At 38.4% G+C, this 27,695-nt stretch overlaps 1 protein-coding gene across 2 annotated transcripts; it reads right to left on the minus strand.

Moving 5' to 3' along the window:
- Positions 1-464: 464 nt before the first annotated feature.
- Positions 465-27,589, minus strand: CYLD (CYLD lysine 63 deubiquitinase). Of its 2 annotated transcripts, none has more exons than XM_010396575.4 (17): positions 27,453-27,589; positions 22,949-23,609; positions 21,444-21,746; positions 20,456-20,561; positions 19,327-19,422; positions 18,038-18,154; positions 16,133-16,512; positions 14,558-14,723; positions 13,602-13,743; positions 12,977-13,099; positions 11,585-11,676; positions 10,437-10,503; positions 8,799-8,931; positions 8,284-8,392; positions 7,177-7,295; positions 6,365-6,581; positions 465-4,914 (listed from the first exon to the last, which is right to left on the minus strand). In XM_010396575.4, exons 2-17 carry the CDS (start codon positions 23,453-23,455, stop codon positions 4,730-4,732), a joined length of 2,862 nt encoding a protein of 953 aa, XP_010394877.2. In that variant the 5' UTR covers positions 23,456-23,609; positions 27,453-27,589; the 3' UTR covers positions 465-4,729. The 2 variants fall into 2 exon arrangements, with proteins under 2 accessions (XP_010394877.2, XP_010394878.2); XM_010396576.4 differs by having other exon boundaries at positions 21,579-21,746; positions 27,453-27,588.
- Between the last annotated feature and the right edge of the window lie 106 nt (positions 27,590-27,695).

Raw genomic sequence — 27,695 nt, forward strand, 5'->3', positions numbered from 1 at the left:
TTCTTATTTATTTATTATTACAAAAATACTCAGGAAAATAAATAAATAAAAAGGTAAACCTAGAAGTACTGGATAGAATTTCTCTAGACAGAAAACACACATGAAGTAGGAGCTGCAGCATTATTCCAGGAGGAGCTGCTCACTAGGGTTAGTAAGGTGGCGTACTAAGCATTTAAAAATGAAATCATTTTCCCCCCAGGAAAACTCCAGGTAGCTATAATCACTCTTCGGTGGTTTTCCCTTACAGCACCAGGTGCTAACTGGTCAAACACAAGTAGTATTCTTAGACTTGATTTTATACAGTACAACAAGTCCTAAGTTTCCTAGAAAAGGTGAAGGAAGGACTAAAAGAAATGTATGAACATAAATCCTCTGGTAAGTACACAAAACAAGCTAGTCCACCCTGTATTCATGCTTTTTTATGAAACTCCCAAATTTCCAAGCCCCAAAGAAACAAATAGAGCCATAAGAATAATATTTTTAATTAATATTAATACAGAAAGAGCACATAGTACATTCCTTTCCAGCAGCAGCTCATTCAGCCCTATCATTGGAAAAAAAAAATAAATTAAGGCTAGTTGAGGGCAACCTGATCAAATGGTTTGTTTCCCTAGTGCCTTCTTGGAGACAGCCTTGTAAGTTTAAGAGACTATTTGTGCACAAAACATGGGATGTTTATTTAGCAAAACATCAAGAACAGATAAAAACATGCTTTGTTACAGTGGTAAAAATACAGAGCTTTCAAGCTGCTTTTTACACCAGCTCAGTTGGGAAACCACACCAGCCTGGTGTGCAGCACGGTGATGCCTTGGTATTGTATGGAACAGGCAATTGTCAGGGATCATGGTGACCACGCCCAGCTCAGTGCAGTATAAAGTGCACAAGAAAAATAAGTGCATTGAAATGAACCATTTATGAGCAAGAGCAATTCTTGTTACACAGAGTACTTGCTTAAAATGGGAATCTCATAGGCTGTTCAGTACAACACAGTATTACAATTTTCAAGAGCACAGAATCAGTATCACATATTAGAAAGACCTTTACTGAACATAGATATTTTTTGTATTTTTTCCTCCAATTATCTGCCCCGCCCAAGACAAGCCTGATGTAACTTATGGTGGGTTTGGTTGGGGTTTTCTTGAAGGATTTTGTTTGCTTGAGTAAATCTGTAAGGCATCACCTTTAACTAATACCTTCTCTTTACCCTCCATATTCAAAATAAGCAAGGATTTAGTGGCACAGTGATTTGTTCCATTTTGAACCCCTAGTTCTAAAAATGTTTAGCAGAGCAGGCAAGTTGTAGGGGGTGAAGGTTTTTTCCCAGCTACAAAAGTTTATGTCCTATGAAACTTTACATTTTTACAGGCTGTCAGGAACCACATTGTCAATGTATTTTCCTACTCACATGTTAAGGCCATTGTTTAGCAGTACTTATGAGCCAAACCATGAAGCAATGATCTAAGTGCTATTAATTTGGGGGGACATTCGCCATATAAAAACAAGGAAGAGAAAAGAACTGATTGGGAGGTTTCCAAATGCATCAAACAACATAAACATTGGGTGCTTAGTCACTGGAATCTTTGGGCATTACCGTTAACAGCAGTAAATGCTTAAAATGCAGGCTTCAAAATAGCTTATTCAAATCCCCTACAAATATATGCTGAAGGCTTAAAAAAAACACAAAAAAGTCTGCCTTTTTTACCCTTGCATATAAGTTATGCATATAAGTTCACAAGTTTCCTTTCACAGTGAAATCACTTTTCTGTTTGTATACTTGTTTCTGAGAAAGGAAATAAAATTGGGGTTATTTCTTAACATTTCATTTACATTGCCAGATCACCTCCAATGCTGTGCAGTACAGCACACAGCAATACATTTTAGATTAAAAGAAGACTCCTTGATTGCCAAAACTAATTTTTTTTTGCATGCTACAGAAGACATCTCTGCCCTCTTCACCAGTAAACAACTAACCAACCATGTAATCATACACTACTGCTTGCAAAACTATTTACCATTTGGCAGTAATCTATAGTACAAAATGCAGGCTGTAAAGCACTGCCTGCCCTTCCAAACACAGTATTTGTCACCAAGAAGTGTGCACAGTAAAGAATACTCCCTACATGTCTCACAGGAAGAGTCCCCACTTCTTTTCCTTTTCCACTGAAAGGCCAGAAGATTGGAGGCAAGAAGCCAAGCAGCTCATTTACACCCATCTGTATCAATTCATTTCTGCTAATAAGAGTATCCTGACAAGCTGGATACATTCCAGTAAAAAAGAGTGGATATTTTGCTACAAGATAATTCACCTAGGAAACTTTAATATGGCTGCCAATTCCAATTCTCTCCTCTGGCCATAGCAGGTCCAAGACTGTTCTCCAAGCTCAGGCAGCAAGAGGTAACTATATGTAATGAGGCTGGGAGGGTTGGAAAGATGACACCAGTGGAAGACATGAAATTAATACATTGGGGAAAGTCAAAAATAAATCTAGGGCTAGGGAAGAGAAAGAATCCACACATGCAGACTGGTCTTATGGGTACAGGTTTGTGCTTGGGCCTGTGTTTGCTCCTCGTTCAAAGGGGACACTGCTTGCACCTCCTTCCAGGTTGGGACACAGTGGGCCTGGGGCTAAAAGGATCAAACCTTGCAGAGCAAGTTGAGTCTATTCTATTACTATTGTCTTTCTTGGCAAGGCCCCTCAGCATTTGCTTTGCAAACAGGGCTCTAAAAACATCACTTGAGGAACATGGATGCTGCAGCCAATCCTCCTCTTCAATACACAGCCAAGGGTGGGCTACCAAACCTGCTGCTCAGATTGCCCAGTGGGCTCCAGCCCATGGGAATGAACACAGGCTGCCCCTACTCTCGTTACCTACAAGATGCTTTGGTGGCATCTTTGTCAACACAGCTGAGCTGCTGCCCAAAGCAGGGTGGATGCAGCTGAGGAAATGCCCATGGACAATAACCAATCCATTGACAGATGGTTATAGAATCCATCACCTAAAACCTCACTGAAGTTTTTCAGGAGAGAAAGAGGTCAAGAGCTTAGGGTAGTACTGAAACAAAAGAGTTTTGCCAAGGAGCACAGACAGGATAAATAAGGCAAGGGAACATGAAAGCCAGGAGACTCTTGGAGGCAAAAGCAACAGTGACACTTCTAACAACCTTTCACTCTTGAGTGAAAGATTAGAGCACACTTCATGCAAAGGCTAATGGAACAGATCAACCCCCTCAGCACCCCCTGCTTTACACAGATTAGTCCTTCAAGCAGTTTTCAAACCTCTCTCTACTACCATTCTACGGTAGAGCGTGTCCCAAAGAAAGAGTCTAGGTTTTCCAAGAAAAACAAAGTAACCACATTTTCTACAATAAGGGATCAGTCTCCATTGCCTCTAAAACAGTGGCTTTTTCACGTGGCTTTTCCTCTGTTGTATTTTGTTATCTCTTCCCTTCTATAGACTTCATCCCAAAAAGGAAGTTTCCATATAAAACATTTTAAGAGTTGAAAATGTACAGTTCATATATATGCAATTTGTACGACCAGATGTTACTGTATATATATAGTTGCATGTTTGCTAGTCAGTGTAGACAGAAGTAGCTAAAAGGCAACTAAAACAACAGTATTTCATTGCAAACAGGAACCAACAGACTTCAAAGTATAGTATTTTACATTAACACAGGTTTTGCAGCTTTTCAAGTTAGTTTTCATCAGGTACTTGGTATACAGTAAAACTCTGATCTACCTTTATTTATAGTTTCATCTTTCCAGGCAGAGATTTTTAATATTCTCTTTTTAATATTACTAATCCTGAAATGAAGAGTCAGATGTATAACATATTCCCAGGCAGTAGCTTAATGTACTGTAGAAAAGTCAGTTTTGTTTACCAAGGACTAGAATTCACTTCAGTAACATTCCCTGAGGCAATCCATGAATTTTATTGTTTTGTCCTGGAATCATTTGTGTACAGTTGCTGTTCTGTTCCAGACTGCTTTGTTTCTTTAAAAATAGACACTTAGAAAAAGCCATCTGTTAACTTTCATTGCTAATTTTATATTTTAGCAATTAAGCGTCCCCTTAATGCCCTCTTCTTTTCCTCTCTTTCCCCTCCAAAAATTGCAACTTAACAACACAGCAAGTCTGTGTGCTTGATTTTTGCAAGACAGTGATTCAGATCTTTAAATGAATGTTAATTTTTGGAACTGAAAAGAATGTAGTAGATAACATAATATGCAATGAGCAGTCTAAAATTTATCTTATTAAACTGAAGTTATTCTCTCTTTCAGAGAGAATCTACTGCGTTAAAAAGATCAAGGGTGAGGAGACAGGGTGGGTGTAGAGAAACACATGAGAATCCCTGTCCACAGAAAAGCACTGAACTAGAACACTGTATCCTTACATTCCCAATGGATAAGGAGATTTCTCCTCATATAATTTCACCTTTAACACTTCAAAAATGCCTGTGTATCATCAATGCACTTAAAGCTTTTAAGTTTTAGTAACTTAACTTTGTTTATAAAACAAACACACGCAAGCACACTTCCTAGAGTGCAAAATGCTTAAATACTTCAGTGACAGAACTCCATATGTAGTTTTTGGAACAGTAAATCCTCTTGATGTCATAGTCAACTTCTTCCATTGCCAGCAACGGTTGCATTGAACTACTCAAAACTGCAGCAAACCTAAGAGTGGGTAACTCTGAACTGTCTCTTCAGTTCTGCAGAGATCCTGGATCATTTGTATAAACTCATCGTTGGACTTTGATACATGCACATGTAAGCATCACAAAGCAGTCTTCGTGCACAACCTTGGATTTTTCTGGAATCCAGTGAGTGCAATTCTTCTAGAGACATCTTCAGGTATTCACCAACTTCTGGACACGGGGTGACTTGTGGAATGTTAAAGCCATTCTGACCTCCTTTTGAACCATAAGGAAAGAAGAAGAAACAGATTAGGAGAGCATCTACATGTGTTTGCTCTTTATAATGTACTTTTATTATGACAGCATCACCAGTTCTTGAAAACGCCTTCTAAAATATGCCACACTGGACTGCTGCAGGGTAAACATCTATGAAATGTGTATTGTTCAAGAAATCACAACTAGAGTCAGAATAGTGTAGTATTTACCAACAAACCACACCCACACAAGCACCACACAAAGCCGGGGAGAACTTTGGGTTTTCATTAACACTAAAAATTTTGTATGACTTTAGGAGAGTGACCTGAATACATAAACCACCTCACATGCACTGAATTTGTTAATAACAAGACAATTGGTAGCAGCTGATGAATTTACAAACCGTGTCTGCACCTGACTTGCAACACTAAGGCAGGGTTTGCTCCTGGCCATCTTCCACATAAAAATGAGCAAATTCAAACAACACAGGTATGGATATTCTGCTGTTCCCAGCCGATATTTTTAGCTTATGAAGAAAAGCTGAAGAAAAATATTTGCAATACAAAAAACCCCCCTAAGATCAACAGGAGATATTTCCAGCATCTCATGTGATCTAAATTCCTGAAATAAAGTGGTTCTTTACAAACTTCAGTCATACATATTTCAAGGAGTCTGAAACAAAGCTTGATTGTCTTCTGGCTGTTCTAAGAAAGTGACTCTAATTCTGTAGCAATTTCATTTTCAACAAGAGGCAAGATTCTTTTCTCCCTTCCAACTCACACTGTAACAGAGGGGTTCAAGAATACTTCATGCAAAAATCGTTACTATATGTCTGACACTTCATCTGTTACTGTTTTTCTCAGGCACCAGAATTGAGAGTCCATATTTAAATGGGATCTGTTTAAATAGCAGTATCTAAGAAAACACTTGTTTTAATGACATTTGTATTATTACAGGATAACAATTTTCCACTGATAACTCTAAAGGGATTCAAAGGAATAGCATAGATGTTGTAATGTGTGACTATTTCCTTTATTGTAAAGGCATTTACCGTAAATCATTTAAGAAAAAGCAATAAAAAAATTTGCATGCTGACTGATAATCACATACTTCCTGTTAAATACAAATTGAAAGTACATTCCTGAACTTGATTCTTTAAAATTAATTCTCTCTGCCAAATTTGCAAAGCATAGAAAAATGTATAAGCAGTCCTGCAAGAAAACTTCTGCAGTTACTTCTACACCATCTGCTTACTAAGGTATCCAATTTAGGTGAAACTCAGAATATGCAAATCAGCAGCTGCCACAAAATCAATGTGCTGAGGTAAGGCTGAGTCAAGATCAGTATCCCAGCATCACGTACATCAAGTTAAATGATACTAATAACCCAAAACGTCAAGAAATAGTCACTGAAATCTAAAATACATATACAAACAAGTAAGAGGAAATGAAGAGACTAAATGAGAGGTTACCATCCCGATCTGCCATGCTGTCGAAGAAGAGCCAGGCGGAGTCGTCCCTGCCGTACTTCACAAAGGCTACATAGTGGCTGGTCTCAATGCACAGAACTGCAAACAGCTCCATCTTCTGCGAGGGGATGCAGCCGTGCCGCCAGTCCCAGTCTGGCAGATCCTTAGGAAGTGACAACGGATTGAATTTATGACTCTGTCTCTTGGGATGAAGATGAACCTACAATTGAAGTGATATTTCAGAAAAGAAAAAACACCCCATAAGATTATTTGTTTCAGTGGCAGACAAGGCTAGAAAAAACATTACTGCTGAACAGAAGATTAATGGCATTAGAGAAGGAACTGCAGTAACAGTAGCTGACTAAATGTTTCATCTATTTTTCCCCACCAGTGTAGTTCAATATTGCCCAGAAAATTCAAATCTAAGGTTAGAAGGGAGGTCAGGTTTAATGCAACGATTTCCTACTAAGCTCAGATTGGAAAACAAGCCATAAGTGACATCTTCACGCAATTTCCAAACAGCAAACTTAAGCATTTCTGTCATGAATTAATCAAGTCTACCAAGGTAGCATGTACATAAAATTGGGATTTAAAGCACATGATTACTATTTCTCCACTGTGTCCAGTCCTGGATTTGGCAGTTGCCATGTTGATAAACAGGCAGGAGTTCCTGATCTGTCACCAAAGGAGACACTTCACTTGGTGGGTGGCAGCTGGTGAGGAAGTCTCACTGTGCTCTTCTACCTTTCTTTCAATTATTACAGCATTAATAGTTTTGGGTTAAACCCATGAGAATAACAAAGACAAGCACTTACTTGTGTATTGCATGTTTTGCAGAACTGCTTGATTTTGCCAGCAGAAATATCAGTGTCTTCATAACACTCCCTGCACTCGTACATAGCGAGCCCTCCGCAGATGCGGCACTGCCGGGGAGCTGCATTTGCAAGAAAGGCATTAGTCTCCAGGCTGGGGAGGCTTTTTTTTTAAGAAAATGAATACAAAAATGCAGAACTATTATTTGAAATGGAGAAAGACACTACATTTACAAAAAGTTAAAATGAGATTGCTAATCAAAGCAGAAACGTACCACTCTATTTAACTTCTCTTTGGTGCAATGTGCATTAAGAGAAAAACATTTACACTGGTAAGTTGCAAAACAAGATGATAAAAATCAAGTGCAAAAACAAAAGCAAAACCAGGCTTTTAAATCATGTTAGCTCTCTCTTATCATATTGGTAGAGCTTGCTTAGCCCCTATGGCTATCAACACCACCAAAAAAAAAAAAAAAAAAAAAAAAAAAAAGAAAAAAGCATAAGCTAATGGCCAAGACAGTGAAAAAAAAAGGCCATGACAACTTCAGAAATTATTACTCTAATGAATTTTGGCAGTCTTATTAATTCTAATCTCAATTTTAAAACTAGGTGTCCTTCCTTTGGTAATGCAATGAAAAATTCAGTGGATGATCAATGTCAGAAACTTAGGTCACAAAAAGAAGTGATACAATTATGGTTGAAAAATGCAGTCGCAATATGCCACAGCTGCACATCTTCATCTCAGGTTCCCTTCTAGTCTGATAACCAAATGAACAGCCATATTAATGAACTGCTTTGCTGCTAATAACTCAATTTTAAAAACACCCTCCTGAAATAACTTCAGCTGTACCACCACTCAAGACTTAAATGAACACAATCAAGGAAATTGTATTTTATACATTCTTCTGTATTAGAGCTTCTAATTGACGTAAGGGAAAAAAGCCTTCTAGCCAGTAAACTTCTCACCCTGAGCATCTCACACTAACTTGGTAAATATCTAATAGAAAAACAACCCAAAAAAACCCCACCAGAAGTACCATTAGTACTTTCACTGTGTTAGGCACTCTCAGCAACTCCCTTTCAGTATACAATGTAATGTTACATACTTACTGTCTTCAAGTAAGTCTGTTATATTTAATTCCAAGGATGGAAAAATTTTATTGAACATTTTGAAGTCTTTTCCAAACCGGGGCATCTGGATAATCAGGCAAGAGGGTGCCTAAGTAAAATACCAGAATATAATGTCATGAACTTGAGATAAATAATTATCTAAGTTTATAGACATTCTTCTAATGTTATAAATATATTCATGTTATTTCAACTCACAGCCCACTGACAGAGGTATCTAAAAGTATTAGTCCTTAAAACAACTTACTGGCAGCAGTTAAGAAGTTTTCTTTTAGTAATTCTTTACCTAAATCATTTTCATCTGTTCAGCCAAAGAATACATGTCATTAAGTGAACCTTAAAATATTTTTGCTATGTAGGCATTCAGATCACTGACACAATATTCCCAATTCCACCATGTCTGCATGTTTTTACACCAAATCCTACTTTTGTCCCATTGCTGAATGGACGGATATTTAGGTATGATCACTTCTAACAAGGCAACAGCTGTCACCAACCTCTGCAAACTTCAAGTTGCTGTTGATGAATGACCACTCTAGTAACTGCTGAATTGTTGGGACTCCAACTTTCTCATTTTTGTCCATAAAAATTTGATAGAAGTAACAGTCTTGTACTTTCTGACCTGCTGATCTAAAAACAGATTTAAAGAAAAGAAAAACCAACAGATTCTGAAGCTCTACGGTAGTAGCGAGTATCTTACTAGGAAAATAACATCTACATGAAAATAGTCTACAAAACGTTCCCTCTTCGTTGAAATATATTGTGCTTTAAAAAACCCCAAACAAACAACAAAGCCAAACAGAACACAGCCTCCTGCCCCCAATGACTAAGTACCAGGCAGTCAAGTATTAAATGTGGACTGATTATGGAAAAAATTTAAAGAAAAAAAAAAAAAAATCAGTGTGAGTTTCAGAGCATGTTTTAAAAACATATGGCTATGCATGGCTGAACTACCAACTGACACATACTTCCTAAGCATCTGCATCAAAAACTCCAAGACAATAAAGCAGCTTTCATTGAAGAGACAATTAGGAGTTTCAGTAATAAAATATCAAATGAAACAACAATAATTATCTTCAGTATGATGGGTTTAATGAAACATTTCCTCTAAATCAGGGCGATATTTACACTGCTTCCTGCAGTGGAAGTCTCACACAGATGGCTAATGTTGCTAGACTTGCTCTATAGTTAGCAGAGAATTCTCCAAAAGGATAATCCAGATTCAAGGCTGTCCAGCTCTAATTGTTAATACTCCTTCCAGACCTAGGCAAACTCTGAGGCAGGTTACCACAAACTGCCAATGCAAGCCATAGTAAATAGTCTGGAGAAACATCTTCATCCTCACCAGAAAACAAACAAAAAAACAAAACAAAAAACCAAACAAAAGCACCAGCAAAAAAAAAAAGAACACAAAAAACCCACCCTTTCCACTAAACACACACACACACCCCTACCACAAACCAATTATCCCGTTCAAAAAAAAAGAACCACAAAATCACAACACATTTCGTATGGACAGGGAGAGGGACACAGGATTAAGCTACCAATTTAAGCATGTTTTGAGGTCAGATGTTCAAAACATAGTCAAGTATCAAGTACCAATGTTTTTCAGATAATATTTCTGTTAAATAAACATAAATCTGATATATTTGGGAGGAGATCTGGAAGTACAAAAGAAAGGATATAGAAGACTGTGCTCAGGTTGAAGAAATGGTTTTTGCTACTATAGAGAAAAAGCATATAGGACTAACTAGCCTCTAACAGCAAATGAAAACAGTTAGGTAGGAACTGTTTCATCTCAGCATCAAAAGTTCCTGGGATGAAATTCCTGGGAGCTTTCATCAGATTTGCTATGAACTGTAACCTCCTCCCATCCCAGCCAGCATTTAAGCCAATGTTGCTTTTTAGAGTACTCAGGTGTTGAGAGGACTCTAAGAGCATGATGCTCAGTGTTACCACTACTAATCTTAAGCCTTCTAAGAAGAAATGAGACTTCTGAATTTTCCTTGACAAGTTCAGGTATGTGCACAATACACATAGACTGGTGCTAAAAGCTGAATGGTGGAAGATAAGTTTTGTTCTCTGTATGGCACAGACACGACAAAACCCTTGAAGGCCAAAGAAAAAAGATTCACCTTATTTTCAATAGTGGCTCAACTCTTAGGATATGGTGGAATAAAATATTCAAAAATTCTTCTGGATCTGGAGGGAGGAGAGAAAAAAGTTTTGTTAACATGCAAAACCAGATACATTATTCAAGACTCATTTAAAGTGAAGATTTTCAAAATTTTCATAGAAAATTAGTAACAGTTAGTTTTTACAGCTTTATTACCACAATAAGATTATGACAAACTATGAACATTTTCATAACAAACCTCTATTTGTTCTTTTAGTGTTAAATGGCCCTAATAGAAGGTACAGGCTCAACAGGGCAACAAAGCTTTCCCATAAAGTTAAAAAAGATGCTTTGTATTTCAGAGGAATCATCTGGCATCACACAACCTTTCCAGGAGAAAGAAAAGCTTTCAAAAGGAAACAATGAATCTGCAGAGAGCCAGTGAGGAGCAGTGACAGTAACACAAAAACTACACAACAGTCCCAAGTTCATCTAAACTAGAGACTGAGTTCTCTAATCAAGAATGCAGCCAACAGCAGCTTCCCAGAGGGCTGTTCTCCCCCATCACAGTTTGCTGGTGTATTTCTCTCCCTGCCACTAACTGCAGTAAATAGTGGTTCCAGCATTCAGTATTTACAAAGAAAGTAGTATTCTCCTGAATAAAAGCAAAACAGCTACATAATACAATGCTAATTAATCAATATATGGAGCAGAAGATCAAAAAGTTGGGAACTGATTTTTCTAATATGATTGGGACATTTTGTTCCTTAAAATACTACATAACCATTGTAACAATGAAATGTTGTAGTGCAAAAGTTTATTCCTCGGGGACCAAAGTGACATTGTGAAAGAGGACAAACACCCCAGCCTTATCACAGTCTTCTCCACCAACTGCTAGAAGAGAGTTACAGAGGCACAGGAAGGCACTAGAAGAAATCCAGGCAGTGGAAGACTGCACAAATTGTTCAGATAAGGTTCTTTACATACCTGAGGAAGCAGAAAAGACCTTTCTAGGAGCCAATGGTCCCTCAGATCTGTGGTAGAGACACTACAGCCACAGCAAAATATTTGGGTGTTTTGTTCTGGTATAATTATATACTAAGGTTCCTCAGTTCCTTCATATTAGAGTCTTATAAGTCTCCAAGCAAGGCAAGCCTCCCCCATTACCTTTTTCCTCTGAAGTGAATCCTGATGCAGCCTCAACTTTTTCAAGTATTTTCCTCAGTTTCATTATTTTTGTAGCACATACATATCCATATCTAAGATAAATGGGTTTAATAAGCTATGAGCTAGTTTGTGATCAAGTCAGAGAAGTACAAAAAACCCCCAAACCAACCAACCACTTAAATACTGAAATACAGGTTCTCAAACCCTTCTTTAACTGTATACAGTATTTCTTCAAACCTACATACTGATTTCTCATATTTAATCTGACTCCCAGTTTTCTTAATGTAGTATAAATTTAATGCAGTGCTCAATGCTCTTTCATAACCTTTAAGAGCATTTTTCATCATCAGCTTACCAGGATAACTGTTTTCGGATTTGTCAGTCAATTACTTTTGATTTGTTTTCACTCTAATTTGCACCTCTTAATACATCATTTCAGAATGTCACATAATAAACAGCACTGCCAGAGTTGCTAACAAAAAATAAATTTCAATATTTGAGAAAAAGTCACAGAGCTGTACTGCTGACCTAAGAAGCTGAGGCTTTGAGTATTTAGTCCTTTCCTCTCAAGTTTTAAGCATGGTAAAAGGACAGTAAGACATTCAGCCATCTCAGGCACCTGAGATTTCTGCTACTCAGTGTGTATCCTGCTATCCTACCTATTCCACACACTCTGGAACACACCAGACAAACCACACACTCCCTGACAAGAACAAGGCTTCAGGGGCCAACATTTTATTCCAGGAATCAAATAAAAACTTTGACATAAATTGTTCAGTGACAGCCCACAGAATTTTGGAACTACAACTGTATTATTCACTTGTTTGAAAAAAAATTAGGCTTAAGAACAATAACTTTACACTGAGATTTTTGTTGCATCTCCTTTGCTCATTGTGCCTAAGAAATTACAAAGGTCATATTAAGTTCTTTTATTAAAAGCATTTTGGTCACTTACAGACCACATGTAAAAGGTAATGAAACTTCTAAAATACTGCTAAATTTACTGAACTGTGAAACTCCATATAAGATAACCCAAATAATTTTCTTACCAAGTACAACACCATTAAAAATATGTAAATATGAATGCTCTGAGAAAACGTAACTTGTATTTATCAATACTTTTGTATTCGTTTTTGTACAAATTTTACAATGGTTTTGTGCTGATCCATTTGCAAATAAGAAATTAGTGAAAACATTTTATCACTAAACAATGAATAACTATTTCCAGTTATCACTGAATAAATTTGCCATGAAGGAAAAGTAAAAATACTAAAAAAAGTACACTGAGTAGCAGAAGATAGCCAAATTTCTCAGATTTGCAGTAGGAATGCAAACACTGCAGGATCTCTCTAACTCACGTTAGACTAGAGACCAGTTCTTGTCTTTACTTACATTCTCAGAGGATTCACAATCTCTGTCCGCAGCAGCTCCTGAGTCTCACTATAATACTCTACATCATTCATTTCTTTAGGTCTGAGTAGCACAGTGTCCAAAACAGAGCTAAAAGAAAACAGGCTACAAAGAAAAAAGGAAAAGGAAGGTTGTTTTGACCATTTTAGATGCCTGAGCAACATAAGACAAACCAAGCAAAGCCACAGAAGAATTAACTAAACAAACTCAAAAGGAGACAATTATGGACAGGGGACACAGCTGCACTAAATAGCAAAGTCCACTCCAACCCCGTATCCTTTCTGCAAAGTACAGAACCAGTTGCCCAGGCAGGGTTCCTCAAAGAAGCTGTAAGAGGCATTTCCCTCCCTCCACCTCCTGGCCTGTGCTCTCCTTATTCTTCAACCATTTACAGGCCAGGGACTCCCTTAGTCTAAACAAGCAGATCCATAAGGGCTAGTCCAGCTTGGACATGACCAGCACTTCATTGCTTGCACTGGGAGAGCACAGCGACTGCAGCACAGGACACTGGGAGCTGCACAGCAATACACACAGACAGTCACTCAAGCAAAGATCACAGGTGCTGCATTTCTAGCATGGGATGCCACTATACAAATTATGAACTTACCAGAATAAGGTGGAGTCTAAGTAACAGGAGTTGTAATGACCCTGGATACCTTTCTTCTTTCCAATCATTGTCTCTAAACCTTCTTTTTCCATTTTTGGAGGAGTGTTTTCTTCTACAACTTCACTTAAGTAACCTCCAAAGGCTGAAATTTTTTTTTTCAAAAGACACTTTAAAGCCTCAAATTTTATCCCCCTTGAGATTTTCCTATTAATGTTTTATAGCTAAGCTGCTGCCTTAGTGTAAGCATTCCTTCTCTGGACTAGAATAGCATTATAGCTGAGACTCACTGTCTTCCAGAGAGTGAAGAAGGCCTTACATTCCACACTAGAGTGCTTCAGAAAGCCTGCAGCACTGAATTAATTTTATCCAGTAGGAATGAAGTTCTCCTTTCATTACAAATGCCCTGTTCAAACTATCTTACAAGTATCAGACACTTTTTTTTGCTGTTGTCCCAGGCAATACAACATGACCCAAGAAATCTAAAATACCCGAAGTTAAGGAACAAAAGGAGTTTTTCACCACTAACTTCCATCATAAAAATACATGCTTTTCTTTGTTAATATTTAGAGAATAAAATAATTTTATGTTATGGATTATAGAAAAATAACTGCCTTTATTTCTGATAATGTAATCATACAATGCTAGAGTTGTACATACCATTTTCGGCAAGATTGTTTTACAACTTCTAAAGTAAAAAGTGTACAGCATAAAAAAATCCTATAATTTTATGACATTTCTTTTAATATATTAACATTTTCTTGTTCTAAAGCATAAAAGAATAATTCAAGAATCACTGTATTCTGTACAGGCTGATCTTCTATTCATTAATCTCAATTAAGTAATACCTGTACAGATTTCCAAGTGTTCAATACAAAGAACTTACTGCAGGAATGAATGAAACCAAAGCCCTGGCCAGTTCCCAGCTGATAAACAAGAAATAAGCAGAAGGTCAGTACCTAGAGAGTTGCAGCGCTCGATCTGGTTGGAAACAGGCTGGAGTGAGGCAAACCTGGAATCTGGCCTGCAGCTTTTGAGTTTAACAAAAAGAGCTTTCTTTGGAGCACAAGTAAAGTATCGAGTTCCTTTAAACGTTCCATCCGTACAGCCTGCACATTCATCTTCCTGAAAATTCAAGTGAGAATTCACTGTTTTTCTTACTTCTACAACTCTGCAGTAAGACATTTGATAAAGTATCTACCCAGAATTCACCCTTCTGCTACCCTGAAGCGTGATGCACACTCTTTCTGGAATTTAGTATCCAAAGTCTCGACTGAGGTGTTGTTTAACTGGATTTATTGAGGAAAATTAAGAGTTGCAGGTTTCTTTCTTCATGGTTAAACTTTCACTCCATCCAAAATAAAACAAGAATTCCATCAGAAGCAGTGTGGGAGAGGTGGGAGGGGAGACTGTGAATTTAACCTAGTCCAGATTCCTTCTGTAGTTAGAAAGAGCACTTTTTACAACTTAATTTAAATCACTGAGCATGGGGTAGTGTGAACAATTTCAGTGTGACTAGGCTGCACAAGAAAAATGCCTACTTCAAAACACACAAAATGTACATCAAGGAGAGATAACACAAACTAGGAGTGAACAACAACAAGCTGTTCTCTTCAAGAACAGGATTTAAGGTATATTGCCTGCTTACTAACAACGGCTAGGCTTTAATGCAGAAATGCACGAGTGGCACTCAGGTTAATGCATGACACCCTATGGAGCAGTCTCAGAATGCCTGTGGCTTCAACTTCACCCAAAACACCCACAAGATCAGGACTTTTTTACAACAGCTGGAATTCCAGTCACATTCTCATTTTGCTTGTGTTTTACAAAATTTTATACTGCTTCATGTAAAATTTTATTGGGTATTATCCCAAAATAAAGAACCTCCTCTCCCTAATTGTGTATACATTCATTTAACCGATACCCCATCACAACCTTGGCAGCAGCTGCCACAGAGGAAATGTCAGTACGCAACAGCAATTAATGTTTGAGGCAACTGTACTTTTTTTTTCTTACAAAGGGCCCACAGAAACACATAAAGCACATGGCTGTCAAATCAACAATATCACTATTGTCAATTATCAAAACCAGTCCTATGGCTCTGACAGTCATCACTCTGACTGCCTGTTTGCTGATATGCAAACAACAAACAAACAAAAAATTATATTCAACAAAGACTACTACAGCTAGAGAATTTTATGTAAATTTCCATTTCAAAGGACCTTTAAATTTCATTTTTCAATTACAATCTCCATAATGTAAACAAAGGACACTCCTTTAATGCAAGAAAGTGATCAGTCCTACATATTCCATTGCCCATTGTGATACAAAGACATCTCAGAGCCTATTAACAGGGTAAGGTGTAGGGCAGCCACAAAAGTCAGAGCTTATCAAAGAATTTAGTGCTAAGGAGATCACATGGTAACCTGTTGGGGCAAATCCCCCAGACTGGCTGTTTTTGCAGCATATACAGGTACCAGCTCTGATAAAGAAAACTAGTAATTAACATTAATATGAACTAGAATTATATTTACCAGTTCCAGTCCTGCTAATACTTCATTTACTCCAGGGGGCTGGCCAATCCAGCGGATTACTCCATAGAAAGGAGGATTTTCTTTAACTTCTGCCAAGGAACCTGCTTCAAGACCATGTGAGTTTCCAATTGGTCCTGCTGTTGATGGACTCTCCTGGGTAGCTGTAGTATTCGCATCACCCATGACTGACTGAACAGATAAAGAGAGAGGACTATGTCCCATAGTACCATTAGTACTTGTTGTTTTTGTCAAGCTAAAGGGGAGGGAGTGAAATCTGTTTTCTGTAGACACAGAGTTTGTTACAGGTGGCTGCAGTGGTGGTGAAGAATGCCCAAATCCAGAAGATGAATCAGTAAGTGATTTTGAAGGGTCTTCAGCAGCTGTTAAAATCAAAACCAAGATGTTAGTTAAGTGTTGGGGTTTTTTTTCCCTGTATTAAAAAAGGAAAGACTTGGCTATCAAACCAGCCACATCTGATTTAACAGGTGGGAAGCACTAACACCTGGGGACATTTAGGAAGACTTTTGTCACTTGGCAACACTGGAGACACAGAACTGACTGAGCAGACACTGCTGCAGTCCCACCACTTTTACCACAAGCAACAGAAATGAACAGCACAGAGAAAGGAGATGTTAGAAGCTACAGGAAGGTTTAGATTGAAATCTTTTTTTTCCTCCTCACATGAGGCTTTCTTTGAACATGAGCTAACAGCTCCAAGGATTATTACTGTAAGGGACAAAACCAGGAAGAGCTCATTGGTCGTTGTGACTAAGGGAATTCTTCGGTTCAGAGCTTATAGAAACATAAATAATTGCTTGCAAATATTATTTGCAAACGGAAGAGTGCTTATTCCCCTGACTATCACAACAGACTTTGGTTTTAATACAAGGAATCTATCAGTATCTATAAAGAATAAAGGATTAAATATGTCATGACCAGTGCAGTGCCTGATAAAAGAGATCACAACTCTATGTAACAGCACAAGCACTCTGTGTCTTATCTCTCTACATAGTCATAGAATACCCTGAGCTGGAAGGGTCTCTAATACACAGTTGGTATTCACAGAACAAAAGCATCTTCATCTTCACCTGTTCTCCCCATGCTATTTCATTAAATGAAGTTAATGTCTTAAAAAATGTTTAAAAAAAAAAAGACATCTGTTACACAACCAAGAATAACTTTAACCCATTTTCTTTTGTGGTTCAATGAATTTAGGGGCTACTGCTGCTATAGGTTTCCATTGCAAATTAACATTATTAGTTTAGTATTTACCCCTTCAGTCACGAAGCCAGTTAGCCACATTTTTCTAAAGTTTACCAGGAAAGGAAAAAAATAGGTCTGGAAGCAAATCAAGCTATATTGATCCTTTAAGTGTGTGCACTCATACTTTTAAAAACCAAAAGGGAGATTTTACAGAAGTAACTTTTAAAAAAATACAGAAAAAAACCCATGGATGCTTAGATAACTTCCCTGCTCCCACTTCCAGACTGATTAGCTGGCATGGCAGATATTACAGTTCCCCTGGATCTGTAACATTAGCTACAAAGACAGGCGAAATGCAATTACTCCGTATACTCAGCTACAAGGAATATCTTCGTGTCTTCCATCCCAGCCTCAGCTTTTATTCTGCCTGTGAGACATGTGCATTCCCACAGAGCTGCACATGAGTTGCCAAGAACGTAATCTCCTACATGCAGAATAAAACCACAGGTCACACCAAGACAAGAGTACATTTTACAGGGCTTTCAAGATGCTTTTTCTGTAGTATGTATTCCACTAAGACAACACAGTCCAACTGTTTTACATTTAATCTCATCCTTGTTTTATTTGAAGAGCATAATGTACTCTAGTTTTGTTTTGGGGGTTTCTAAAATAAATATATAAAAAACTATCCTCTCTCTTTACCTTCATCAATATACCATGGGGGTTTTGTTTTTGTTTGAGGCTGAGAGTCAACTGATGAGCCATTTAATGTATAGAAGACTTCAGATCTGCTTCTATTTCCAGGTTCAGAGGTAGATCCTAGAACACATATTTTATTGAAGAGATTAATCTCTATTTACAAAAGGTCACTTACACTCTTATTTCATAGTATAAATTTGTTATACTTTCAAGAATATACAACTGCCTTTCCACAAAGGAGCAAACCCTCCCATCAAGGCTAACACAGTTCTAAGCTTACAAGGTAGAAGTCTACACCAAACCAACATACACTCTAAGCTGAAATTTCAAGTCAGCAAGCTTAAAAGAAGGCAGCAGATATCTCTCAAGAGCAAATTTTTCGTGACTATAAATTATGGACAGAAGAAAGTATTTGCAATACAGTTACAGCAGGTGGGTTTTGGTTCTAAAGCACTGAAATTTCACAGTAGGCAAATAAATTACTGATCTACTTTCAATTCTATAACTTGTGCCAACATATAACCACAGTTACCACAGTGAAGATCATCTCTGCCAGCATCCAATGCCAAGTAAAATGACAACTTACAGAATATACTATCATGAGTATTCTACTATCCAATGTAGACACAGAATTTTGATTTTTGCCTTTAGGAAAAAAAAAAAAAAAAAAAAGGATAAATTGTTTCTCTTTCAATTTTGGGTTTTTTTTCCTGGGAGGATTTTCAGAGCTGGACAAAAACAGAGTCAAGGAAGTTTATATTTCAGGAATTCAATTCTGGTTTTGAATCACAGCAAAATTAATACAGGCACTATTAAGTAGATCTGCTCCGGGGCTAAAAATTTTGAAGTTCCTTGTTCTGCAAGAAGACAACAGCAAACTATATATACTAAAAACCAAACCAAAACGAAACAATAAACACACACCACACTTCCAGAGAAACGGAAGGCAGCCCTGACCCGGTGATACTAGACAACTAGGTAATACAGTCTTGAATTTTTGCTAAACCTCAAACTCTTTTTCATGAAAATGAAGGCAGTTTGAGCAATCTTAACTTAAACTGTCTACTATCTTTATAATGATTAAATAAATTCATACTAACACTCTACTTCACAGAAATTTAACTTTTAACTACAGTTGCACTTGATCTTAAAGGTCTCCGCCCACCTTGATGATTCTATGAACTTGACACATAACTGAAATAATAAATCAACTGATAAAAAGACTTTTTTTTTTGCAAGCAACAAAATTTTGTAATCTTACATAACTAAAGAAAATCCCTTGCCATACGTACCTATAGCCTTTGGCTTACTATGATTGAACGAGCTTTTGTCACCACTTCTTGAGGTATAGGCAAGCTTGGGAGGTCTCCTGTCCTGTGACACAGTCTCTAAGACATGGTACATGAAGAGAGTATTAGCTTCCCTTTTCTAAAGTTCACCTCAGAATGTAACTGAACAAAGGTCTGCCATCACAAGCTTTAACACTGAATGGAACAAAGCCTTGTTTGGCACATAACCAACATTTTATATGTATACAATTTGCTTTTATCACATCAGCAATTGTTTACTCTGAAGTCTACCATTACTTCTTGAACATATCAAATAGGTTGACTTTACATCCTTCAACATATGTATCTATTTCCATTATGGGAAACAGATGCAAGAAATTTTAAGGCTTTTATTCTACCAACACATCTACAATAAATGCTCTTTTCAAAAAAATGGAGACGTCCCCATGAATTCTCCAGAGAAGAGCAGAAACTTTGTGCAAAAACATGCATCTCAACTAAACCAGCATGCAGGAGGCAGACATAAGAAAAGTCAGTCAAACTGAAGAGTGAGAACAACAGTCACAGTCTACAGTCATTAGAACCTGCCTAGAGACAGAGCCCAAACAAAAGTCTCATATAAACTTTCTTTTCTTCAGAAAAGGAATCAGGGTACTGTAGTTGTTACAAATTAACACTATTCAGTGAATTACTTCAGTGAATTTTTCCAGTCTTGACAGGCATTTCCAAGTATTTATTCACAGAATGTACACCTAATACTGTCAACACCTTTCAAGCAAAGAAAGAACAGCTTTCTGATCAAGATACTTGAACTCCTGGAGTAAACTGAACAACAGTCCATAGAAAAGATTCCCACTACAGACACTCACATATTCATGAATATTATACACTGCATAGTATTAAAAATACTATACAATTTGACAGGAATTGTGTTCAGTATTAAAGCTTTTCTACTAGTGAGACTGTAACCCAAAGGAGGGTGAAACTGAAGAGAAGTATAACACAGAAGGTAATTCAAGTGAATTTAGGATATTAATTCTGCTGTACTGTTTTAATTATATAACTGTGCCTAGGTGGAGGATGTCCTAGATGCTGTCGAAGTCTGCCTTCTGGCTAAGAAAGCAGGGCATACCTGGAATAACATCATTGATATGCAAAAGAAGTGTACTTTCAACACTTGCAAAACTGCACAGCTGTATTCCATTATATCTTCCATCCCAGTTTCCAATCGGATTATCCTAAAAATAGAAAAACACATTACATGTATCCCAAAAGAAGATTTACATCATACTGAGTACACACATATGTCTTTAGGAATATAAAAAGTAGGAAAATGAAAGATTTGACAACATCTACTTTTTCCTGTAACAAATTTTCTATTTAGAATAGGCAAACATTACAGCCTTTAAAGACAAAAGCTTAAAACCTGCTCTCTTGAGAAGTAGTTCCTACTTTAACAAGCATTTCTCTTCTAAAAAACATTGCTGATAAACAAGCTAGAACAACTCCAGTGCATTGTTATGGAACAGCTGCTGCAACCAAGAAAATGGAAGCATCTAACCTATAAAACCAGAACAATCTTGAACTACCAAAAATTTAAAAGCTGCTTATTTAAAAAAAATTCATGTTGCTAGAAACAATTTTTAATGACAAGCTTCACATTTTCTTGAGAGATCAACTTCTGTACTTGAAACTCATACTTTTAAGGTAGAGCAAAGTCAAACAAAACAGTTACATGAAAAAAAGCTTTTTAAAACGGCTAACAAAAGAAAAAGACATCCAGCCTACTTTTTTAACAGGCAGAACAAAGCCAGTCTCACAAGACGAACACTCAACTCCATGACTTCAGGACTGACACCTAACATGGCAAGTAGCTCAGTGGAGGCTCCTCAGAGTAAGCAGAGTATTTTGCCTGAACTGTTTAGCATCAAATAGGACACCATTTACCTGATGCCAAGAAACAATTACCACCAAGGGGCATCTTTGAACACAGTGTTTATTTCCCATTTTAGGTCAGCCTCCGCTGAAGTAGCTTGTGGATAATGTTTCTTCTTCTAAGTGCATGTCATTCACTAGCTAACACACATGCAGAAGTTATTAAAGTCAGATTATTTTCTTACCATGTCCACTCCAACAACGTATCCTAAACTTTCGTTTCCTGGTAAGACATCACAGAATATAACTGTCCCATACTCTATACTCTCTCCTATCTTCAGAGAAACCCTGGAGTTGATCTCCAGAGGAGGAAGTTCTACCTGCATTGTGTCAACTGGAGCTGCATAGTCACTTTCCAGTTCATTGTCATCATCTTCCACCAGCTCCAGTTTGTCCAAAGCAACAAAAACCCCACAATCCTCATCACATCTGAAAAGCTGCTTGCCTTGGTACTGTCCATCAGTAAAGCCCTGACCGCGACCTTCTTCCTAAGTGTCGGAGGAGGAAGAGGAAGGGAAAAAAAAAGAAAAGATAAAAAACCAAACCATGTATTCTGTGAAAAAACAGACTACTAAAAAAAGCAGCAACACAATCCAGTGTTTTGGACAAACTGCACTAAGAATTTGCCTGATGAACTATCGTTATATTGAGAGAATTCTGTTGTCAGCATCTGTGGCAAATACACAAACTGTCTATCTCAGGAGAATAAAGAGCAAGATGTCATTAGATTAGGGAGTAGCCGCAGGCAGAAGCCTTTATAGTCAGAGAAGCATGTTCTCTTCAGGTGCAAATTTTGCTTCAATCATCAAATTTTTGCCATATCAAGACAAGACTACTTCTTACTAGACATAATGCTAAGCATTCAAAAATTCCACTTATATGCCATATAAAGTGAAATGATTTTCAGAAACACTTGGGCCTGATATTCCCTGAGGTTCTCAGTGGGAATTACAAAGAGTCCAGGAAAGGTTTAAAGAGTACTTTGAAAAATATACTCCTACAACAAGATGAGAACTCTCCTGAGTTCAATAGCTTACGGTTGCCATTAATTTTGTACAAGTATCTCACAAGGAGCATACAACAGGTACATTCTCTATTTTAACTAGTTGCCATTGGACTTTTAGGAATCTACAAAAACAGCAGCCCTAAAATCCAACCCTGCATTTATGGACTGTATCCTGACACCAGAAAACAAAGCACTCAACAGAAATCTGAGAGTCTGATATTCACCATGATAGGGATGCAAGCATTTTTGCCCAGAGAAGTTGTGGATGCCCCATCCATGGCAGTGTTCAAGGCCAAGATGGACGGAACTCTGGGGAACCTGGTCTAGTGGAAGGTGTCCCTGCCCATAGCAAGAGGTTTGGGACTACATGATATTTAAGGTCTCTTCCAACCCAAACCATTCCATGATTCTATGAATTAAATTTTTCTGGGCTAGAGGACTCAGAGTATGCTCAAGTCTTTCTGCCAGCCCATGCACCACATCCAGCTTCACTTAACATGGAGATTACAAGGCTGATGTGATATGGCACATTCACATAAAAATATTTATGAGAATGAAGGTACAGTTTTTAGGGGTAACTATGCTTCTAGAAAAAAAATTATTAGGAGTTTCTCCTTATAGTGAAGACTTATTTAGCTCACCTCATAAAGCATATCTGATACTACCCCTTAGCAAGTAACTTACCAGCAATTCTACTCCAAAGTATATCCCTGTTAGGGACCTTTCTTGCATTAAGGGCCCTCTGAAGCGAACAACTCCAGGATATTTCTCATCCCCTGATCTCAGCTGTACTCTAACAGGTGAGCCAATATCTATCTGGACGCCTTTAGCTAACCTGCTTTTGCTTTTAAACAAACTGTATCTTTCCTCACAGTTAGTAATAGCCAGAAGCAACTCTGCTAGTTTTTCATTTATTTCTATAACATCCTTCTCATCCACAAACAAGATTGCATGAGGTTGTTCCAGAATCTTTAATCCAATCTGCAGTTTCTTGCCTTTACATGGAATATTTCTGGAGTGTGCCACAGAAGAACGGTCTTGAAAAAACTGCCCAATGCTACCTTTGGGCACTTTCAAGAGCTTTTGAGTCTGCTTGTCTATGACACTGCATTCCTGGAGAAGCAAGTAAAAGATCCGCTCTTCCCAGTAGGACGAACTTGCTTTTTCTTGACTCCATAAGCCTGAATTCATTGTGATTAAAACTTTAAAAGCTGCACAGAAGTCTTCAAGAAAAATAAGCTCTTGATTTATATGCAGAGATCTTTCCAAATTCTACTGAAGGGTCCAATCTTTGTGAAACAGTGCAATATTCCTTCTGCAAAGAAACACATTCAGAGCAGGAAGCCTAGAATAAAAAGAAAAGAAAAAACAACTGAATTGGGTAAGTACAGCTAGTCTTAAATAAAACATAAAACAATTTAAATCTGTGACCAGACTCATTCCTCATACAGATCAGAGTTCAGCAAATGCAAGGCAGTGACCACAATCCCAGAACAGCCACTGTACTGCTGATCATGGACAGACCCATTTACCCATCTCTGCTCCTTATTGCTGTGTATTTCATTTCCTTCTCTAGTTCCTTGAAAAAAGGGGTTGTGGAAAACATGTAATGAAATGCAGAAAACAAAGAAAACACACATAAGTGAAAGCAAAAAGAAAACTTAAGTGCAAATGAACATGAATAAACAACCTGCTCTGGTTTACAAACAATATTTTAATGAAACTTTCCACTATAAAGTTCTTTTCCCATGTTTAGTGACTACTTATTTCTGACAAAGTGCACTGCATCTGTCATTCTGCATAACATTTTGATTTAGTGAAGCAGAAAATTTTGTTGACAAACTAGAGCAGCAGAAAATGGGAACTTTAGTAACTTGTAACAGCCACTTCTTTAATAGAAATGGACAGTTCCAGTAATATACAATATATGAAAACCAAATTGTGCCAACATTGCAACATGCAGTTCTCAGAAAAAAAATTGGAGGCTCTTACTTTTACCATTCTAGAAAGATAGTTCACTTCAAAGTAAAAAATACCTCACTTTCAGCTATTAAAAAACCATGGAAGCAAACACCTTGGTTAAATATCATCTTAAGAACTATAGCTCACAACCAATGAAGTGAAAAAGAACAATTTAAAAATACTTCTTTGAGCATATGTGTCGTTAGTTCACATTGGATACACAAAGAAAGAGACTTTCGGAAATAAACGGATCTTCTTGGGACATACAAAGGGGTCTGTTGTCTTTGTTCCCCATTGCTACTAATAGTGCTGTAATTATTTTTCTCATCTTTTTAAACAGACAGAATATTTAACAAAACTCTTTCCCCAAAGAAAAGTAGTAACTATAGACAACCTGAAATTTGGGCAAAGTCTCAACTTTCAGTCCCTAGGAACTCACACATTCCTGTGCTGCCTCAGTGAGGCTCCTGTACCATCCAGACACTCAAACCTGCTTCTCATCTGCACAGATGTGACACGTGGGTGTCAGTGTCACCACCACACTTCAACACTGCTGCTGCAGCAGCTCACAGGAGTTCTGTGGCTTAATGTGTTTCCATCTGCAAAGTAATTAACACCTGAGGAGCAGGATCTAGACAGTTTCTGATCTCACTGAAGGAGTCTGGTAGACCATCCATGTGTTTCCAAGCTAAAAAATATTTTTCCTCACTTTCATTTGATACATATAAATGGGCTTTAATGTTTGTTGATGATTAACAAAAAAGTGGTGTGAGCATGGGACTGAAATAGTTTATGTGGAAACTGATGAAAAACACAGCAGGATTCCCCTCCCCCTGCGCCACATGGAAACATGATTAAATGACCATTAGTTTTTTTTAAGTCTACTCAGATGTTAAAATAAGAGTTTCATACAAGTTCTGATTGGTTTGCTTCCCTTACTTTTTTTCACACAATGGGAAAAAAACCTTGTCTTGCTCTTCATAGTTCCATTTTATGTTCTCAGCTTTCAAAAGCTGGCACACTTCACTTACCTTTCTTTTTTTTTTGAGCCATTCCACAAAGTTTCTCAATCCCCAGTAGACTACAAACAAGTATCTCTGACATTACAGGGATTCTGATAAATAATTAATTTTAATAAGTATGTATGGAATAATATATTAAAAGAGGAAGTCCGTTCAACAGCTTGAAAAAGGTTGATTGAAAAAAATTATTTAAAATAAGCTTTATCATATCTATTTTTTAGTAAGTATAGCTTGCTTGCAAGTTCATTGCTGCAATAATAAAATCTTCACATGTTTAGTAGTAAAGAATTCAGTGTGAAAACATGCCAACAGCTGCATTTAGATTATGTAATAACTTTATGTGGTGTGTGGTCAGTCTTTCAAAGCCCTAGTCATCCACAGAAATGCTACTAAACCCACTGGATATAGTACCAAATGGCTTTCTTTCAATAAATAATTCATTATCCCTATATCCCTATGCCTTCCTTTAAAAACTTATCTACAACCACCGTCCCATACAGCTTTAAAAGCCAAATACCCTTCTTTTAGAATAATACAAGTGATAAATTAGATTTCAAGAGCACAGAAAAGCTTGTTAAAAGGACATTAAGTTTTGGCAGTGTATCAAAAGTACATTTGCATACACCACTGATTTTAGGATTATTTTTACAGCCATTTTCCATGGAATTCTGTGAATAAAGTAAAATCTTTGCTGAACAAACAGGGTAGTCATATCAGACTATGACCAAAATCAACTATTAGACCACTGTATGATTAATTTGGAAACCAAACAACTTAACCCTTACCAAAAAGTCAACACTGCACAACACACCAGCAACTACAACACTTCTGCAAACCCCAGAGTACTTGACCACAAATACAGACAATTTAAGTGTCAGAGCCTGTTAAGCTGCATCCTTCTGTTCCACCTAATACCTCATTTTTTTCATGCTCTAAAGATTTTGGGGAGAAACAGGCAAAACACAGTTACAACTGCAACACCACACAGTTTGCAATAAAAACACTTTTAAAAAATTGTCAGGTGTAGGCCATAAGCTACCTAACTTCAAAGCTTCCCTAACTTCCTTTATTCCTCTGTCATGAGCCACTGTTGCCGCTACAGAGACATCTCATCAGAATAACAGTTTGCTCTGAAATTCAAGAACTCTGCTTCTACCCTGCAGGAACCTTACATGAACTATATAGAGATGTTTAAACCAGCTATCAGGTTTCGGAATGAACATACGTCTGTGGCTCTGATCCAGAGCAGAAAATGAAAAGGCTAAAATAAACTGCACAGTTTCTTAAAAAAAACTTCCACTTTAATACCAAAAATAATTTAACCACCTGAGATGCACAGCTCTGTTTTTCAACAGCCCAAAACCAATTTTCACGTGAAGGTTAAAACTAGGAGCAGGGAAATTTAGTTGCAGCTCAATGTACACAGAATTACATGCTGGCAATACAAGCCATGAGTGGAAGAAATAGAAACTGTTTCTCAAAAACAGCGGTTGAAACAGCCTAATACAAAGACGTTCGTACTGGTAACATGATTCCTAAGGGAAAATGCACCGGCAGTTGTGTTCGGCGTTATAAATCTGATTCAAAAAATCCCCGTGAGAGGAAGAACAGGAATCATTCTCAAGGGCCAGAATGCTGTGGCGTTACGAGATTTGCCAGTACGGCCGCCCTGCAGACACCCCGCGTCCAGTCTTCCCCAAAAAAAATGAAATACGTGTGCTCAGATTCCGAAATGATACGGAATATCGTATTTCACTTGGTTCTCTCACGGAGTGTTTCATGGCAAGACAGGTCCATGAGACTCACATGGCTCCGTGCAAGGCTCAGCTTTGAAGAATTATTATCCTCCCCCCCCCAAATCTGAGCATTTTCTCTCCTCCCCAGGCGGCTGTGTGCAGGACGGGGAAGGAAAGTCCCGAAACACTTCTTGAGTAGCCAACGCGTTGCCCGGGGATTGAGGTTGAAGTGCCAGAAAGGCCCAGCAGGGCCCGCCAAGAGCGGAGCCACCGCCAGCCCCGGCCCAGCCCGGCCCCGCCGCTGGGCCCGGCTCCCCCAGAACCGCAGGGGCGCCTGCGGCGGCTCACGGCGACCGCCCACGGAATCGGCCGGAGCGCGGCCTGATCAGGCGCCCGCGCCAGCCGCGCCCCTGCCTGACGGCGCCGAGCGACGTCCCGCGGCAGCGCCCGACCCCGCTCGCTCCTCACCTCCTCATGCTCGGCCCGGGCTGGGCCTCCCGCCCGCGGGTCCGTCCCGGCGCCCTCACGCGCCCGACGCGCCGGCCCTGCCCTCTCCCGCGCTCCCCCCATAGCCGCCACGGCCGCGCAGCGAGCGCCCGCACACCCGCTCCTGCTGCCCCGGCAGGCCCTCCCCCTCGACCCTCCGCCGTGCTCGCAGCCAATCACAGCGCGCCGGGGCCACCGCTGCGCAGCACTATTGGCGAGAAGCGC

This window comes from Corvus cornix, chromosome 11 (genome assembly GCF_000738735.6).
Source record: "Corvus cornix cornix isolate S_Up_H32 chromosome 11, ASM73873v5, whole genome shotgun sequence".
NCBI classification, from domain to species: domain Eukaryota; kingdom Metazoa; phylum Chordata; class Aves; order Passeriformes; family Corvidae; genus Corvus; species Corvus cornix.